The sequence below is a fragment of the Labeo rohita genome, chromosome 10 (genome assembly GCF_022985175.1).
Source record: "Labeo rohita strain BAU-BD-2019 chromosome 10, IGBB_LRoh.1.0, whole genome shotgun sequence".
Taxonomy (NCBI): Eukaryota; Metazoa; Chordata; class Actinopteri; order Cypriniformes; family Cyprinidae; genus Labeo; species Labeo rohita.
In genome coordinates, this window is record NC_066878.1 from 21645126 (window position 1) to 21666052 (window position 20927).

The 20927-nt window shown below is 36.6% G+C and overlaps 1 protein-coding gene across 1 annotated transcript in view; it reads left to right on the forward strand.

Moving 5' to 3' along the window:
* The window catches only part of cntfr (ciliary neurotrophic factor receptor), a 191864-nt gene that overhangs the window by 123722 nt on the left and 47215 nt on the right, over positions 1 to 20927 (forward strand). The window contains exon 4 of the mRNA XM_051120746.1: positions 16820 to 16937. Within this exon, the coding sequence (XP_050976703.1) occupies positions 16820 to 16937 (118 nt within the window). The remainder of the gene's footprint in view (positions 1 to 16819; positions 16938 to 20927) is intronic.

Below are 20927 nucleotides of genomic sequence, written 5' to 3' on the forward strand. Positions count from 1 at the left end.
GCTAAAAATACATGATTGCTTCAGCATATGTGTTTTCTATTTCACATTTGCTTTTGTTAACACTTTCAGTAAGGTTTAGGGTCGGGTTAGTGTAGGTGTTTTGTTACTTTCAAATGCAATACAGTGTTAACCTTTTTGCCCTAAAAATCCATAATGCGTACAACAACAAACTCCTTTTAGAGGAGTGTTTTTATCTTTCAGTCGTCCTTTCTCTTGCTTTTCTTTTGCTTAATATCAAACCCAGTCTCACTGGAAAAATGTGCATCTACCTACTCCAAAAACGTACATGAAATTTATTGCAGTTTTTAGCTGAAAGGGCCATTAGCAACAGTATTTATTCTTTTTCATGCAAATTATGATTATGGGGGCAGATTATAGATTAAAAAGGACCTTTTTATGCAGTTATTTGCTTAAGGAAGGAACTGCTTAACACTAGATTTTCAAGCTAATGAATTATGATGTTTGCATCACATGCTCCATATGTATGGCTTTTCTGATGTAGTAAACTTGCTTGGTAGCACACCCGGTACTTTGCACTGGTACGAGTCCTGTGAAACACAAGTCATGGCAAAGCAGGTCAAAGAATGGTCAAAGCAAGCTAAAAAGCCATGATTGCTTCAGCAAATGTGTTTTCTACTTCACACTGGCATTTGTTAACACTGTCGGGTAGGTTTAAGGTCAGGTGTAGTGTAGGTGGTATGTTACTTTCAAATGCCACAAAGTGTTAACCTTTTAGCACCAGTCATCTGACATTTTCTCATCCTTCCATGATGCATACAACAACTAATGTCATAAAATGTTACTAGAGTCACTGGATATTTCAAACAGACATTTTAACACGCTCTTATTGTGTGTTTGACATTGCCCAAACAATAGTTTTGCTTTACAAACAAAGAAAAAAGTGTCCAGTGAAAGGAAAGTGTGAGTGATTTTCACACTAACGACTCTAGCGGGAGTTTTTGAAAGGAAAAAAGACTTCCATTATCAAGTGGAATTGTGGTTTGTGTAGCTTTGCACGCAATAATTAGCATTGTCACATTCCATCCCTATCCACAAACCAGCACGGCGTCTTTTGATTCCTCCTTCGTCCTTCCTCCGTTCCCTGGCCGAAATTAGAATAGTAACACACATTGAGAAGTTGCTTTTATGTATGTGGAAAAGTAACAGAAGAAATGTGGTGAGGTAATCCCCTTTGTGCCTCATTCATTTAAGAGATGTCCGGCTACATTTAGTGCTTTCAGACAGACTTTTTCCTCCCTTTCCCTGCCTATTAGCATGCTAGCGCATAACACGACTAGAAGCTGGCATTTTCATGGCTGTATTTTTTGTCCTTGACTTTCTTTTAAACGTATTCTCAGGGGTTTACATTTGAGAGCTCTCTGCATTAATTAAAAACCATTAGTAATAGCAGAAGTGTTTAATTCGGTGTGCAAAGCTATGTTATTTTATTCATTTGGTAGACCTTTAACCATTGGCCTACCGCAATGCACAATCCAATTTAAGTGTTTGCAGTGTACGCTACCATTCAAAACACTGGATGTGTAAGATTTTAAATGCTTATAAAAGAAGAAGTCTCTTATTTTCAACAAAGGTGTATTTATTTGATCAAAAATACAGTAAAAAAAATCACAATTTCAGTCTTCACTATCACATGATACTTCAGAAATCATTCTAATATGTTGACTTGCTGCTCAAGAAACATTTCTGATTATTACCAATGTTAAAATTGTATTTTGTAACAATGTAAGAGTCTTTACTGTCATATTCAATCAGTTTAATTAACAGAGTACCATCACTGATGAATAACTAGAAGTTCAGACTGCCTAAAACAGACCATTTAGACATTTTGTAAGTTCACAGCTCAAATAATTCACATTTTTAAATAAGAGGTCAAGTGCTTTAATTATCAGTGCTAATTGACTTTATGCCACAAGAGCTGTCGGTAGAGCTTAATTTGTATTGAACCCTGAATATTCATTTAAAATAGTACAAAATGGGTTTCGATATGATGCACTTGTGTTAATGGGTTTTGTGTAGATGTACCAGAGCTAAATACTAGTTATTATAAGCTTCCCTTATTGCTTCTGTCCAAGATATTAAGAATTTCTTGTATCACATTAAAAATCAGCATCTGATTAGCTACTGCATTAATAAAACACAATCTGCCCCAAAACCAGTGATCTTTTACCATCTGTAATTACTGCTCTTACATTGACTCCATGTGTTTTTCCAGTCGTCATGTCAAAAAAAAATATGTTAAGGTTATGCAAACGGGATCCGTGATTTCTGCTGAATCGCTTATCCCATATTTCCCGTCTAGCACTGAGTTCCTTGTATCTGAGGACTGGCGCCTGTTGCCCAGAATAAGACGTTGCTCTAACACATGGGCACACAGCGCTGAGATCCTGCCACACGATAAGTGTAGAGATAGTGCAGGCGGTACGGCCCTGGGCGCAGATTAGAAGAACCACTATGTAATCTCCTAATCCCATTAATTATTACACACAGTCATTATGGGGAGCGACGTAATCCCCCCGCGAGACCCAATCCGTTCAGAGACACAACAACGCTGGAACGGAAACAAGCCTTTCCTTTTTTTGTTCAAAAACAAATAGTGGGCTGTTTGTCTAAGGTGTTTCACTTCTCTGAAGCTGTTTCTAGTTGTTTCGTACAAGAATCGACATCCTAGAACTGGAAAAAACGGCTCTGTTTTTGTAAGTCTGACCTTTTATGAACTGCACAAGACCAATAAAGATCAATGAACTAATGTACATAGCCTGAGGGCAACATAACTAGAAATTGTAGGAGTTGTAGTGAGTGTGCTTAAAACTAAAGAACGGTTTTGATGGGAGATTTAGGGTTTTTTGTGTGTGTGTTTATTTTGACTGGCCATCTCAGCAACAATCATATGAGTATACCAACATTTAAAAGGCATTTCTTTTGAGTGTAATTACTAGGATGAAACTGGTGGTTATGGTGGTTTCTTCCCTATTGTGATGAATATTTGAAATGAATGGCTTCTTTAATGAGAAAAAATAATAAAAATAGGTTGGATAAATCATTTATTATAAACACTGCAGCATTCCATTTAAATAAATACATACATGCATACATACATACATGCATATATACATAAATAAATAATCGTCTGACTTTAATAGGATAGTTATAGATAGATAGGACAATTCTGCCATAATTTATTCACAACCAGAATGACTTTTTGTTTTCTGGGAACTGTGGAACACACAAGAAGATATTAAAAAAAAAAAAAAAAAAAAAATGAAAATTTAATTTAAATAAAATCTCTAGAACAGTTCAAAAAATGTGCATGACCAAAAATCATATTGGCAAATATTGGGAAAATCTATAAAACTTAAATTATGATGTTGCAGATGGTTTAGTCCTCTCTCCGGAGCCTGGTTAATTTAAAACTTTATGGCCCAGCTTTATGTGAAGGCTGTTTTTATTTACTCTCAGATTAAAGGAAAAGAGCTTTATTACATGGGGAAGGGGTAATTGAAATAGCAATGCAACATTTAATAAAAGAAGCAAAATTTAGCTCAAAATAACAAGCTTGTATTTAGTAGGATTGTTTCCTACTGTCTCTTTCTCTTGCTTCTGGTAAACAGTATTAATTATGGGCCAGACACACAGGAGTGCAGTGGGGAATTCGGTTTGATTCCTGCAGAATCTTCAGTCTGCACAGAATTCTCTCTTGATGTTTTTCCTTTCCCGTTTCTTAAATTGCATTTTCCAATTTGTAAATGGACCAGATGTCTGCAAGTGAATCTGTCCGACTCTCCGGAGATGGAAGCCGACTGTCTGGAGAGCCCAGGTGATTTGTTCTCATTGCGGACATCGCTGCCATTAATTGAGACGGAGGACTGTGGCTCTGGCTAGCCCATAACTCCAGACCCTAATGAGAATTGCATATTTTGTCCAAATCGCATGCTGCCTTGCTGATCCAGACAGTCCTGAGCTTTGTGTAGGGTGAGGCAACCTGCAATGTGTTTAGTGAAATGCGTCGGAGCATGCATACAGATAATGAGCTGTTGGTTGAAGCATTAAATGCCAGTAATTGCACTTGTATACATCTTTTTGACTTCAGGGGTTGAAGTTTCAAGATTCCATATTGGCAAACATAACAGATATACATAATTTTAATGCAAAGATTGAACGGAAAAAATAATGTTTTATCCCCGACAACCTCTTGCCTGTATTTGTGAGGATAACATGCCTTGAATACAGATACAAGATACTATAATCCATTCCTAATGTCTTTACCATGTTCCCTACAATTTATGTTCATCTTATGAGCGTCACTGCTAGGTGACTGCTTTGCTGCCTCTCGCATTCAGAAATAGTTTTTAGCCCTCTCTGAAATTTCCATTTCATAACATTTGCAATCATTTTTGTGGTTATGTCAGTTAAAAGCATTTCCGTTTGCATTAGTCGTACAAAATGCAATTTTCCTGCAAAAACAGGGGCAAGTTTGGTTCTGAGTGGACGAGGTGCATGAAAGAAAGGGTGTTTAGCTCAAAGGGAAGTTTGGGTGCAAGGAGGCTGTGGTGGGGGTAAAACTCTCTGAAGTCCATTCATGGTCCAGTGAATCAATGGAATTCCTTCTTTCTTGTGTCTGGAGCACCCAGAGCAACCCTGGTGCACATTCCCAAATGGCCACTGTCTCCCAACTAAGTGTGTGATTTGTCATTTGGGACGAACCCTAGAATTCTTTGTGATTGAGAATGTAGATTAAGTGCAGCATCTTTTTGGGCCTTTGTGGGAGAGAATGTTTACGCTGGGTTTGAAGCTGGCTTGAAAACCTTTACTTAACTTCATATCCTTTTTACTGAAATTACAGACATCTGTTGAACTGTGACTAATTTTCACTTGGCCTGAGCGTGCTCCAAAGTTACAACAGAGTCCCGATATCTAATTATAAGCAGAGGGATCGTTTATGCTGTCGTTGCGGTGTAGAAATTAAGTCCCCGATGTGATTCCTGCCGGGATTCTTGGCTTACCCATCAGAAATGTTAATCTGCCTGATATTTTCACAAGAACACCACGGAGGAAAATGTCAGGAGAAACGGTAAATATTAAGGGGAACCATTCAACTTAACCTGTCATTTTCCTCTCAAAGAAAATTAGACTGAAATTAGAGAGCACTTTGTGCTCCCGCTGCCCCCATTAGAACTATTTCCACCCATTTTTTTTAACCCTTGTTTTACTTTTCGTCTGGCAAGTGAAGACGTTTTTCTTAGGCAAACCACAGCTCTAGGGTTGCCCTTGTAGTAAAAGAATCTTTATCCCACAGGTCAAAAGCCCTGGAGCAGTCAGGCCTATTAAAATTCTAGGTGAAATCGAGGCATTCCACCATTGAGGAGCCGTGTTCATCTTACAGATTGATAAATTAAGCTGTCAGGCAATCCTCTGCCCGACACATGCGACCGTGAGGTTTGCAATTCATTTGTATGCCAGCATCAGTGAGAACCGCCCACCCACAACTGATTGCCTGAAATGATACCTTTCCTAGCTTTCCGTTTCCACATCGAGATGGATTCTGCCATGCATTTAAAGCCTCAAATCTATTCCCGAAACCCAGACTGGTATTTTGGCCTAATCCTCTCACTAGGACTTCTAATCCCTGGTTTAAACTTTAAACTTTAACAGTCACTAATTAAACACTGAGTGGTAAATCCTGAGACCAACTTTGTGCCAGGATTAAATCTGCCAGACAGGAACTGAGCTGTCTACAAATACCAACGTGTCATTGGTCTCTTATTGGCACACATATTAGAGGCCATTACTTCACCTCACCTCACTGAAGATACATCTTAGCAACCTTCTCCATTATCTAGCCGACTGATGGACCACAACGGGATGAAAACAATCCTGCATACCCATGGGCTCCTGAAGGACCCATGTGGCGTTAAATTCCAATTGCGTTTGGGCCTGTCAGAGTAGATTACCCTAGTATTTTAAGCTGATTCACTCTCATCCCTGCTCGACCCACATGGTCTCGGCATACCAATTTTCAGCTCAATTACTCAGGCTACTCGCATAATAAGGAGGCTGCGGCCACACTGTACACATCTGCATGGGTCTACTGCAGACCTAGGTGGCTAAAAATCTGTAGGTTCATCGCCCTCAAGCCAGAGTAAGTCTCTGCTGTCATTTTCAATGGATCAAACTCAACGGTCTGCCTTCCACCGCCAGTCCCCAGCTTACATATTGAACTGTCTTCCTCTTTTTCAGTCAAAGAGGGCTTTGCATGAGCAAATTCCTGACTGATCAGAAACAATGGCTAGTGATCAGCAGGGGTAGAGTGAATGTGGGCCAGCGTTCGAGCTTAGTGGTCTCAGGCAGAAACCCACCATCCTCCCCCTCTCAACACCCGCTTTTTCAGTCTTTAACCCCCCAACCGCTGCCCCCCCCCCAACTCAAACCCTAATAGCTGGGAAGGCTGTATGACAAAGGGAACAAACAGGCATGTAATACCGCCCGTTCCTTGCGGATGACACGGGGGACAGGAATGTGAAGGAGCTGGAGGTGGAGGGGGGGGACGTCAGGAAAAGGCAAGGAGCAAAGAGCCGACTGCCAGAGCCCACTGTCAGATTAGAGCCATTAGCATGACTGTGGAATGACAGGGAGCTCCATCCACACAATGAACACCATTTATCCCCTGCCTTTCTGTAGAATATTAGACTTGCCGTCCACCATCACCCACTGTACTGTAGACAGGACCAAACTTCCCAGCTGTTCACAGACATTCATACAAAAAAACAGAAGCACTGTTCTGGGGGATTTAGAGGGAATATTGGATTGTTGAACAGCTTGATATTTCATTGAGGCCTGTCCATCCTCACCACTAGCTAATCCTTGACTAATTGGAGAGCTGTGAGACTTTGGAGATGATATGGTCTGTGAGCTACAACCTGATGCTTTCCTTTCTCCCTGCTTGACTGGTTAGGTTGGTTTGTTTTGATGGTTTTAGAGGAGTTTTTGCCTGGCCAATCAGCAAAGCCAGTTGAATAAGGACATAGCCAGGTTGGGATATTACCTAGACTTGATAACCAGCTTGGAAAGTTTAGGAGACCAGCCAAACCATCTGAAAACAAGATTGGCCAAGCTGGGACACCGATGAAACTGCACTGATTTCTTCAGCTAATGGAAATGTGTTAAATGCATATGTAAAATTTCTGATTGCATCTTTGACTCTGTTAAAGAGGCCCTTAACAGCAAATGGAGAATGTTTGAGCTTCTCATTAGTGTTAACTTTAATGCTTTTGCATAATATGCAATACTTTCTTTTGACACAGAGACATCAAAGTTAGGCATTTGACTTGCTAATAAGTCTGGGTAAGTGCAAACACATTGCCTATAGTGTTCTCAATTAAAAACACCCCTGTCAAGACCCATCTATTCCAAATACAGACACTCTTTCCCAGTAGGGCATGCGTGATAATGATTGAACTCTACAAAATATAAATAGACACACACATTCACACACATACAGTAAGGGACTATTTCCTTGAGTTTCTGGGTATTGTTAAGGTAGAGAAAAGAAAAACTCCCACTCTCATGGGTGTCCACAGTGGTTCTAAGACCACCCAAACACTGCTCAGTTCAGGCTTTACTTCGTCCACGCTGTTGTCTACAAGGGCAGTCCATTTACCTCTCCCACCCCTCCTTCTTCCATCAGCCCCTCCCTCTTTGTTTTTCAACCACATGTTTAGCAATCATCTGTCTTCCTCCCTGCATTTCTGTCAAATTAGCCCCTCATGATGGCCCACTTCAGAGGCTAACTCCCCATGATGACTTACCCCCCTCCCTGTTCCCATCAGATATTTGTCTGCAGCATTGGTTTCTTTGTGATTTCATTTCAACTTTATGACTGAATGGGTGGAGGAGACAAAAAGATTTACTGGTCTAGTTCTGTGGATCTCAGGGGACGCAAACGTTCAAGTTTAAGAAAACAAAATCACTATAAATATCATAAAAAATAGTTAAAATGACTCATGTGCTATAACATGATAATTTGTCATTCAAACTTATTATCATACAGTCATACAACATCATACGATAACTTTGTGTGATGAAAAAGTAAGTTATTATTCACAGATAGTCTTCTGTAACTGGATCAAGTCAGCAAGTTGATCACGAGAACCAGTCTGGTCCGTGAACAAATCATTCAGACTACGTCTCTGAAACTATTGGATCAACTGATTTATTGAAAAGATTTGTTTCCAAAGAACAGCTCTCGCATAAACTCGCCAAGCAGAGCTAGAGTAAATTCCAAGGTTTTCATGCATAATATCTTACATTTCTGTATGTTCCTGACACAAAGCTATAAATCATTTATGTGATTTTTTGCACTCTTTTGGGGTCATTTTAAAACTTGACAGCCCAAGTCGTACCTCAGAAGCCAGGGTATTGTCCATAAATTCTCCTTTTTGTGTTCCACTGAAGAAAGAAAGTTATACAACAGTCCATTTAAGCATGAGTGTCCAATTCTGCTTCTAGAGGACCAGCGTCCAGCAGAGTTGAGCTCTAATCCTCATTAAACACACCTGATCCATCTAATCAAGGTCTTTGGGATCACTAGAAAGTACCAGGTAGGAGATCAACTCTACAGGAAAGTTGCCTTCCATGAGCAGGATTGAACACCCCAGCCTTTAAGGTAGGGCACAGATTTCATATCTACCCACCAGGCTGTAAACTATGATTACAGCTGTTTAACTCCAAAATGTAGACTGGTAAAATTCAGTGGTTGAAAAATATTTTGTGCGCATGGCTTGCAAATCCCAAGACGTGGTTGAAGGATAGACTAGTCTGCTTTGTCAACTTCGACTTGTGTCCATTTTCTGATACTACGCTGTGAAGTATTCCCGAATCCCAAGTCGGGATTCACTCTAGAGCTAGGTCACCAAATCAAACCCTATCTGAGGACTTCCTTCAGGAATGACCAGAACTTTTTAAGTCTCTCAAATATACCTTTGTCTCGATGATAATCAGATGGTTAAGGAACAGTGCAGGAGAGGGCCTGTGGAAACAGAACTGCTATTTTTTCCACCGCACGCTAATGGCTTCAATATAAAATTACTGCCTTGAGGTTTAGCGTCTCGGAGTATTATTCATGTATTCCGCCCCTCTACAGATGGTCCCTGCTCTAGTAACTGCATATGTACATCTAGTGTTGCTACCTTTGAAATTCACCTCAGAGAATTAAGGAGTATTTTCAGTGCAATTTCATTTTTTGTTCACAGAGGGCTAAAAAGTGATGACTGCTGATAACGTAGACCCAGATGCGATGTGGATTTCTGGGAATGCTCTGATTGGTCTGGAAAGGTTGTAGCAGCATCACACAGCTCAGCTGTTAACAAGACACAATTACAGTAACCTGTTTGAAAAGCTGGGAGGAATGTTACATATTAAATTAATTGCTTGTTGTTATACATTTAACCTGTTGCAGCTTTAGTTAACTACTACATTTAGCCTTTAAAGCGATGGGAACGTGTCATACTAAATTATTCTTTTCCCAGGTAAGAAAACAATCTAAATCTAGTGATCTGAAGCTGTCAAGAGCTGGTTTATATTACTAGACCACCCTGTCCGAACACACGTTGAGTGAAAACAACAGCACCTACCCTGTCAAAGCCATTGAGACCAGGCTTTTTAAAAGCAAAGTATATCCCATGTTTTTCTACAGCTTTCACTGTTAAACGGATTGTTAACGCCATGGACTGTTAACACTGCACAGTATATTACTCTTAGATTTATTGTCAGCGTACAGCAGTGGATTCCGCTCATGCAATGCTCTGAAATTGTTTTGCTAAAGATTGCTGACTGGCTTTTTTCTGTCCCATTTGCTCAGCTCTGTCTGACTCTATGGTGTGCCGAAACATATGGTTGAGAGGAGAAATGTTTTACCGACAAAACACAGCATGAGTAAAGTGCCGTCTTTTGGTTCATGAGCTAGCGCTCAGTTTTTGTACATCCATGATGCAATACATGCTCAGAGGAGATTGATGATTTATTGGCACTTGTGAGAGAACAATTCATTTAGTCGGTCTATAGCAGTGGTCTTCTATAGGCCAGAATCACCCTCACTCCGATTCATGCACCTCTGTCGAGGATTTATGGGGCTTTTTTTATATTGGACTTTCGATTAGGATCCGAGGCATAAGATGAATTTGCATGCATGCGCAGACGGAGCAAAGCTGTTCCTTGAAAAGATGCCAGCCAGGCACTTTCTGCACAGGACAAGCACTGTGACTAATTTATGATGATGGTTTTGCCTGTTTGAAGACACCCCCCCCCAAACCTGGTCTTCTAGACAAGATGCAATAATAAAAGAAGCAAATAATAGAAACCAAAACTGATTTGGATTTTGTAGTTATAGGTGAGCATTTTTTAAATGTAAAACCTACAAAAAGGGGTGGAATGTAACGGTTTGAAAAGTTGCCTTTGTATTGTGTAACATGCATTGATAAACAACAAATGTGGTAATAACATAGTTATAATACAGTAATAGAATGCACAAAGAAGATTCTTAAGAATTTATATAAAAATCAACTTATAAATACCTGTGTGGACCAGATATTATGATTCATTTCGATTGTGCTGCCTAGTGAACCAGAATATCTTTAAAATGTTGCACGTAAAGTGTTGCATAAAGCACCCATGTGTTAAAGGATTAGTTTACTTCCAGAATAAACGTTTCCTGATCATTTACTCACCTCTATGCCATCCAAGATGTTTATGTCTTTCTTTCTTCAGTCAAAAACAAAACTGAGGTTCTTGAGGACAGCAGTTTCAGAGGACAGAGTTTTTAGACGTTCCCTAACTGTCATGACCGTAAAAAAAAAACACAGTTCACACAGAGCTAGACAACATGAGCATTTAAGGTTAAAAAGTATATAAACAGATTTTTTTTTTTTTTTTTAAATCTAAGAACCGCTAGATAAGACCTTTATTCCTCGGCTGGGATTGTTTGGAACCATTGACCCACTGTTTACAAAGCAAACGTGCGAAGTCAAACACCTTTTACAAAAAAAGGTAAAACAGCGATGTAAAATGATTTTTAAGTTGAAGGAGAAAATGAGCATACCTTTTTGAACTAGAACATACACAAAAAACTAACTGTGTGTGACCAGGGTTGCCAGGTTTTCACAACAAAACCCACCCAATTGCTACTCAAAACTAGCTCAAACTAGCCCAGTCAGTTTTATCCCCGGTAAATATGATGTTCCGGGGGCTAAAATATACGTTTTTTGGTGGGGTTCCCCTTGTAAAATTCACATTCCAGGAGCTAAATATAATGTTATTGAGGTTGCTTTGACCCGCAAACATGAAAAACAACCAGCGGCAAGAGTTAAAGTAGCCCGATTCTGTGTGAAAAACGTGGGCCTGGCAACACTTCACATGACTCTTCCAGCGTGAAGTCGTAGACACATCGCAGAACTAGTGGAAGAAGAGCATTTGTAGTTAAAAGTGTATAAAGTTTTTTTTTTTTTTTTACAAATTGTTTCGCTAGATAAGAGCCTTATTCTTTGGCTGGGATTGTGTAGAGCCCTTTAAAGCTGCATTGAAACTACAATTTGGAACTTCAACTCATTGAAGTCTACTATATGGAGAAAAATCCTGAAATGTTTTCCTCAAAAACCTTCATTTCATTTTGACTGAAGAAAGCAACACATGAACATCTTGGATGACACGGGGGCGAGTAAATTATTGAAGGTATTATATTCAAATTAAATAATTATGCTTTCAAACGCCCACAGCATGCTTCCTGATTAAGAACCACTTGTCAGCTGTATCAGACGGCGCATTAGGTGCTGGTCTAGACAACATTAGGTGTTTCCTGCAACTGATGCAGGTAGAGGGGCCTTCTGTGCAACTTGACCCCCATTCCCCTCCCCGCACTGCTTTCAATTGCCGAGCACATAGTCCGCATTCCAGACGTGTCATGGAGGGGGGCTCCGACCCAGCTTTGACAGATCAGCAGTTAGCGATGATAGTGGTGGTCGCCTGGGATTCACTCGCTCGCCTTTCATGTGGCCTGGCGGCTTGACGTTTGTCAACTGACCCCTGAAACCATGTCTTTCATTGCACTGGCCTTTTAATGGCCTCAGATTAGGGAGCAGACAGCCGGCAACGCAGGGGGCCGATAGCGCGGCCTTATCTTTTGTATTTTGTATGAGCAGCTGGATTTGTCGAACGTGTGAAAAGAGTTTACCTGATGCCTCTAGGGTCGTAAAATCGCACATGATGCTTTCAGCACCTCGAGTGACAAGCGGGATTCAGATTTAAAGTGGGGTTAAAGAATAAGCAGCTGAGGTCAAAGGCACATGTTTTCGTATGTTTGATTTAAATTGCATCAATATAGAAAAACAGGACTCCGGAAGGCTGAGAAGGACTTTTTTTTTCACCAGTAAGTGTACTTCGTCTGACAGCTAAATTGCACCTCTTCATTGACTTCTGCAATTATCAGCTTTTATTACAAATAGTACTTGAAGTTTCTCTTTTTGTACCAGGAGTTTGGAAGGTATCATTTGCTAGGCCAGCATATGATATGACAGCACTCTGAAGGGTTATGGCTACATAAAGTGAGGTTGTGCTGACCGTTTTGAGATCACAGAGGTTGGGACTAGTCTCGCCCTTATTTTTTCACATTCTTGCATTCAAGTGCAACGCAAGTGCAGAGGAGAGGCCTGAGAAATACAAGAAAAACGTTTCACACACACTTGATTTCACAATCTTACACACTAAGTCAATCAATCCACACTTTATCAATGCAGCTGATGTAATTGATCACTTTTTGAATTTCACAATAATAAGACAAACGGTTCCACATTGTTTACTTCACATAAAGTTTTTTTTTTTTTTTTGGTTTTAGTGTGTGATTTTTAGAACTTAACATTCTCCCCTCAAAAAACAAAACAAAAAGATGTTTATCTCATAAAAACTGTCAACACATAACAGATCGTGAGAGAGAAATGAGAAATTATGTAAATTATTCATCATGGCAGTACTGTTTTTTGGATTAAAATAAAATTAAATAAAATTAAATAAAATTAAATTAAATTAAATTAAATCAAAAAAGTACTTTTTTTATATTTCTAAAACAACATGCAAATATACATAATTTAATATTTCTTATTTTCCAGTAAAATATAGAAATATATAAAGTCATTTAAAAAGCAAAGTTAAAAGACAGCATTTTCACAGCTGGCTATTTCTATAATTCTATTCTGCTGGAAAATTCTTATTTTTAAATAAATAAATAAATATTTATTTGACTTAAAATAAATGTGTGGAGGGGTCAACTGAGAGGTTATTGAATGAGATATTATATTTGTTTCTACCCTTCAGAAAATATTGTCTTTCTATAGAAAATAAATAAGTAAATAAATAAATAAATAAATAAAGATTTATTTACATTTTAAGTTTTGTTTTCTGATAATTTCTAAAATAACTATTCTTGTCTTGTAGAACTGGCAGATTGTCTTTTGTTTATTCTTTTGTTTATTCTTAAACCACTACAAAAATAAATGAATGAATGACTGAATGAATGAATGAATGAATGAATGAATGAATGAATAAATAAATAAATAAATAAATAAATAAATAAATAAATAAATAAATAAATAAGACTTAAAGTAAAAAGTGTGAAGGGGTAAATTGAGAGGTTAGTGAAGGAGGGATTATTAGATTATATTTGTTCCTACACATAAATAAAACAAAACAAAACAAAACAAAACAAAATAAAATAAAATAAAATAAAATAAAATAAAATAAAATAAAATAAAACCTTTTTATAAAAACATATATAATTTTACATTTCTTATTCAGATTTTCCAGTAAAATATAAGCCAGACCATTCTGGGTTTCTGGGAGATTCACCCTCCTAACTAAGCAATTAGAATAACGTTCCCTTTCGTTTCTCTCAAGGCTAGTGTGATCAAAATGGCTTAAGTGACACTTTTGTTTAGCTTCTCCACATCTCCGGCTAACGCTGTTCCTTTGGCACCGGTAGATGAAATCACTCGTAAGGAAGAACGCTGAGATATGTCTTTTGTCACTTCAACATCATTCTGTCCAACAAAAAGGGAGGGAAAAAAGAAGAAAAAAAAAACATAAAGGAAACAATAGAGGTGTTGCTAGGTTGCAAATTCTCTACGAAAAGCAACCTTCTTTTGTTTTGCCGCTTTCGCCTCTTTGGAGAATGGCTTTGAGATGTGCGGATGTCCATGCGCTTTCTTCTGGGAAGGGTGTGGAAGTGAAAGGGGAGGGTTCCGGTGCTGTTGAGGGTCCGTGAGCTGTCAGTGTGCCCATTTGGCCTGAGGGTGAGGAAGGCCTCCTGCAGGCCCAACTCTATGGAGGAATGCACCTCCTGAGGAGAAACTGTCTAAACTCTGATCTCGCAGCTCACGGATGGAATGTCAGGTCAAACGCATCACGCTCTAGACTCCTCCTCTCCTCTAACAAGTGTTCTCCATCTTCTGCATTCATGTTTTCCCACACACCTCCTCTCCCATTTTTAGCATAGCAATGAACTGTGCAGCACCAGTCTGCTAATGTGTGGTTTACTGTAACTCATTTTTTTGTCAGTATTCTTGTTTGTTTCCCAACAGAAGAGTAAAACTTAATTGGTGATTGATTCTTCATTGCTGACTAATGAATTAAACAAGATGTTTCACCCAAGTATCAGTCATTTAAAAGACAAAATTAAAGGAAACAGCAGGCTATTTTCTGTAATTCCTGTGCTGTAAATAAAATAAAATGAAATAAAATAATATATTAGAAATTGTGTGAATCATGGCAGTACTGATTTGTTTTTTCTTGAACTAATGCTGGTTCATTTATTTTTTAATTAATGTATGCTAATTTTAAGTTAAAGATATCATAGATAAAATAAAATAATAAAATAACCCCTTTTCATGTTCATAAAACTATATATATATATATATATATATATATATATATATATGCACACACACACACACTTATTTATTTATATGTTTACATTTTCCCAATTGAATTTTGTTTTTTTTTTATAGAAAAAAAAACTAATCTCAAATGATATATTTACATGTAAATAGCATGTAAATAAATACCTCAACATGTATTTATTTACATGTTAAGGCTTGTTTTCTGATCATTTCTAGAATTAAAGTAGAATTTGTCTGGTAGAACTGGCAGATTTTTTTTTTTGTTTGTTTGTTTGTTTGTTTTACACTTCTTTATTCTTAAACCACTGCAAATAATAATTAAAAAAATAATAATAATTAAATTAAATTAAATTAATAAATAAATAAATAAATAAATAAATAAAAAAAATACATATTACACTTAAAGTAAAGGTGTGGAGGGGTCATTTGAAATGTTATTGGGTTATATTTGTTTCTACACTTCAGAAAATAATATATTTGATATAATATATAATGATATATATAATAATATATTTCTAATGAAAATATTGCAATGGTGCAAATAAAATAAAATAAAATAAAATAAAATAGATATAAAAACAATATAAAATATATATATTTTCATATTTCTTTAGATTTTCCAATTTGAATTTTGTTGTCTTTTATAGAAAAACAAATCTCAAGTTATATATTTACATGTAAATAACTTGTAAATAAATACCTTAATGTGTTTATTTACATGTTAAGGCTTGTTTTCTGTTAATTTCTAGAATTATGTAGAATTCTAGTGTAATTTGTCTTGTAAAATTGGCGGATTTATGTATTTATTTATTTATTTATTTTTTCACTTGTTTATTCTTAAACCACTACAAAATAAAATAAAATATATCAGATTTAAAGTGACTGCAAATGTATCAGATTCAAACCACTGCAAATAAAATAAAATAAAATAAAATAAAATAAAATAAAATAAAATAAAATAAAATAAAATAAAAAAAACATATTCGACCATCAAGTCTGTCAGTTTTAGTCTGTGTATTTGGGTCCCTCCTTCGTGACTTTTTTGTCTGTTTCATTGTTCACCAAATTGACTGTCTAAAGTAACAGAGCATCATTTGTGGTATCATTTGTGTCCATTCACACAAAGAGGAAGAAAGTTTCACACAGGTAAGGTTATTTGCCATAGTACTGGTGCTTACCTTTAGCAAGATGGCTCAGAAAAGGCTTAAAGTCACTTTCAAATGTTCTTTACACTGTGCCTTTTATATCAGGCCTTAAGAGCATCGCAAGTTCCCACAAGTGCACAGATACCTTGGCGAAATCTCCATCAAAAATCTCAAAGCCTGCCTCATCGCAATCACGTAAGAAAAGTACATCTGTAAGCCGGCAGCTTATGCGCGGCGTTTAGCGCAATCAAAGCTCAAAGGGGAGCCCAGAGGTGAGCTTTAGAAGCGGTTTTGTTTCTTGCGGGCTCTAGTTTGTCGGGCCCCCGGGGGCCGATGGAGGCGAGGAAGGAGAAGGCGGCGCTTGGCTTAAACCGCTCTCCGTTTCGCACGCGGGAACACACGGGAAGGGGGAATATTATGCGTAACCCTGGCAACCGGTCCAAGTCATCAGTTTCAATTGTGGCAGCGGTAGGCACGGTCCAGTGGCGCTGTAAGAAAGGACCCTAATCTGGAAGGAGGGCATGGGCGGTTATTACATTTCCTTTCCCACTTTATGCCGAGAAACGGGGGAGGTTCAAGGGGTTGCGCGGCCACGGAAGCAGGGGACGTCGTAAAACAAAAAAAGCCTCTCGGGACTTGCGTTTTGGGCCGCTGATGGATTTCCGAAGGTGTTGTTGCTGACAAAGTACTTACATTTCCACCCTTCTGCTTTCTTTACAGTTCCTCCGAAGGAACCGCAGGTGACGTGTCGATCAAACACCTATCCCAAAGGCTTCTACTGCAGTTGGCACCTTCAGCATCCCACGTACATCCCTACGGACTTCGAAGTCGATGTCCAGTAAGATGTTTTTTTCTCGTCTGTTTGTAGCTCCATCTGTCAACCCTGGCTTCCCGCACAGCCCTTAGCTTCCTTCTGCTCTCCTCTCGCTCCGTCTGTCATGTCGTGCCCTCTCGTGTTCGGCGGAGGCTTTGAGACGCACTGAGCTCATCTGAATCAGTGATCTATGCGGTCAGACGCTGTCTGCTGAGAGCTGATTAGGTCTGTCTGACTCTGAGTCCTGGAACTCAAGGCAGTATAAGTGGACTCTCAGTCCAAAGCCCCCGTGGAATAACCCTGCACACACTACATCCCTCTCTTTCTCTCAAGCCCTCTCTCCTCATCTGTCCACATCTGTCTGGACGACCATAGAGTAGCTTTATCCTCATCAGAAACACAAAATCCGTCTGCAATCCACACTAGTATTTACATACAGTAAAGTTCTCACATGAAAAAATTCTTAACTGCTGCATATTAAACAGCTGAATACATGAATTCAATTTTTAAGGGAATAAAAATGGCAATTCAGAGGACATGAAATATGATATTACATACTACATATTCAGCATATAGTTCATCTGAATCACTCTTACGGCCATACTGTACAACCATGTTCTTATAATAGATGTTTAATACCTTAATTAAGCATTTTGCATTATAGTGATATGACAAAATTGTACTTGTACCACACATTAAATTGATCAAAAGTGAAAGTAAAACATTCTACAAAAATTAACATTTTAACAAAATGCTGTTTAAATGTATTTTGAACTTTTCAATTTGTCAAATAATTCTAAATAAATAAATAAATAAATAAATAAATAAATAGAAATAATAAATTGTCAAAATTTCCACAAAATTATTAAGCAGCACAACTGTTATAAACATTGATAGTAATACACAAAAATGTTTCTTGAGCAGCAAATCAGTATAATAGAATGATTTTCATGTGACACTGAAGACTGAGTTTAGATTTCTATTAATTACATTTTAACATTATTTTATTTTTTTTATTTATTTTTTTATTCGTTTATTTATTTTTTTTTTTATTTTCTAACAGTAAATCTCTACAATTGTAGTAATGTAATTTCTTTTTATTGATCAAATAAATGCAATATTGGTAAGCATAAGTATTTTTTTTTCTCAAAAACATCTTACAGATTCCAAACACTGAGCTTAAACAATAAATTCTAAAATATTTTTAGTTATTTTACACTTTTTATTTATTTTTTTATTTTATTTTATTTATTTATTTTTTTTTTATTATTATTTTATTTTATTTTATTTTGTTGAAGTAACTTTTGATAATTGTAGTTAGTAACATAATCCATTACATTACACATTTTTGTTAATATAGGATAAATACAAAGAGAAAGAAAATATATATCCATTTGTTGTTTAACATCATCAAGTGCATTAAACATTATGTTAAGGTTTCCCAAACTGGTGTTAATTATAATTAATTCAATTTTAAAATGTAAATTTAAATAAACAGTTTTAAAATACCAGCTATCAAAATAAAACACTTCCTAAAAATATGTCATATGTTTAACTGACCAAAATTATTATTTTATTTTATTTTATTTTATTTTATTTTATTTTATTTTATTTTATGTCAGGTAAATTGCAGGTGTTTAGTATACTGGACAACATATATTCAATATTTTTATTTATTTATTTATTTATTTATTCAGATTTTATAACAGTAGAATTCTATAAATGCAAGAATATGTCTTTTTGAGCTAAAAAAAAAAATCACAAGAGCACAAAATATTAACAATTTGAAAAACATGCATTTTTTTAAATGAGTTTTTAGTGGCTAGTGTGTCAGATTTGAATATAAATGACAAATAACCATTTCACCAAAGGAACTAATTGGTTGACTAAAATATATATAAAAGTTGACTTTAATCAAATAGCATTGCCTTTGATTAACCTCTATTCTTAACAGCTTTCGAAGAATTAATAATCCATTAAGTTTTGTACATTGCTCAGTTTAGGTCATTATACATAATTATACAGGAGCATAATGTCAGGCCTAGACATTATCTACATGACAAGTGATTTATGTATGAAAATATGCTGCAAGGTTTTTGAAGTACGACCTCAATAAAGCTTCATCAAAACCTAATAAATGAATTTTGCGATGCGTGTGCAGAGCTGATATCAGGAGGTTTAAAGGTCAGCTACAAGATCTCGGCCCAGATGTACCCTAGGGGCGAGCAAATGGCAGTCCCTGATTTAACATATCTGCTGTTGTCGTGCTGCAGAACATCAGAATGGAATAATAGTGTTTGTTTCTTCCAGCAATGAAGGACATTTATTCCACACAACAATAACCAGTGCTGGGTAGATGATGTACAAATTGTAATCAGTTACTGATTCATATTACATGACAATAATTGTAATACTCACTACATTTTTTTTAATGTAATTTGGAGTTACTAATGGATTACAATTTGTAATCTAAATGTAATCCATTACATTACACATTTTAGGTAATATAATCTAACTTAATCATGCTAATAATAACTTGCTAATTATGCTAACAACTGCTAGTAACATGCAACTAACTTGTTAACCATGCCAGAAACATGCTAGTAACTTGCTAAGCTTTCTTGTAACATGCTAGTCATTTATTAATCATGCTAACAACATGCTAGTAACACATTAATGCTAGAAACATGACGGCAACATGCTAATCACGTTAACATTATGTGAATATGTCAATCATGCTAGAGACATGCTAGCAACATGCTAATCATGCTAACAACATGCTAGTAATATGCCAATCATGTTACAAACATGCTAGCAACAAGATAGTAACATGCTAATAATGTTAACAACATGTTAATCATGCTAGTGACTTGCTAATGATGCTAGCAACATGCTAGTAACTTGTTAATCATGCTAGAAACATGATAATAACATGATAATCATGCTAGCGAACATGTTATATGGCTAACAAGTTAGTTGCATGTTACTAGCATGGTTAGCAAGTTACTAGCATGTTGCTATCATGTTTCTAACATGTATATATATATTTCTAACATGTGTATATATTCTAACATGTATATAATAACATGTTAGTAACATGGTAATCATGTTAGAAACATGATAACAACATGCTAGTAACTTGCTAATCATGCTAGTAACATGCAACTAACTTGTTAGCCATGTTAAAAACATGCTAGCAACATGCTAGTAGCTTGCTAATCATACTAACAACATGCTAGTAACATGTTAATCATGTTAGAAACATGACATCAGCATGCTAATCATGTTAACATTATGTTAATATGTTAATCATGCTAGAAACATGCTAGAAACATGCTAATCATGCTTAGAACATGCTAATAATATGTTAATCATGCTAAAAAACATGCTAGCAACAAGCTAGTAACATGCTAATAAAGCTAACAACATGCTAGTCATGCTAGTGACCTGCTAATGATGCTAGCAACATGTTAGTAACTTGTTAATCATGCTATCAAACATGTTAGTAACATGCTAATCATGCTAGAAACATGATAGCAACATGCTAGCAACAAGCTAGTAACAAGCTTATAATGTTAGAAACGTGCTATTAACATGTTATTCATGCTAGAAACATGCTAATCATGCTGGCAACATGCTAATCATGTTAGAAACTTGTTATCAGCAACATGCTAATCATGCTAACAACTTGCTAATCATGCTAGAGTCATGCTAGTAAGATGCTAGTAACAACATTGTAATCAACCATATAAAAATGCAAGCAACAAGCTAATCACGCTAAAACATGCTAACAACATGTTAAAAAATGTTAGCAATGTGCTAAATCATGATAGCAACATCAAATTTCATACAACTGCTTCAAACTTTCAGGCTAAGCTTTCTCAAGCCAGTTCAGAGTTTCTTCTCAAACTTTACTCATCTAGTTTTGATCGTTACTTTAAAATAATTTATTTTACATTTTTATGATTTATTTACATAATGTTAGCCTTTCATTAAACTCACAAACCCCCTGCA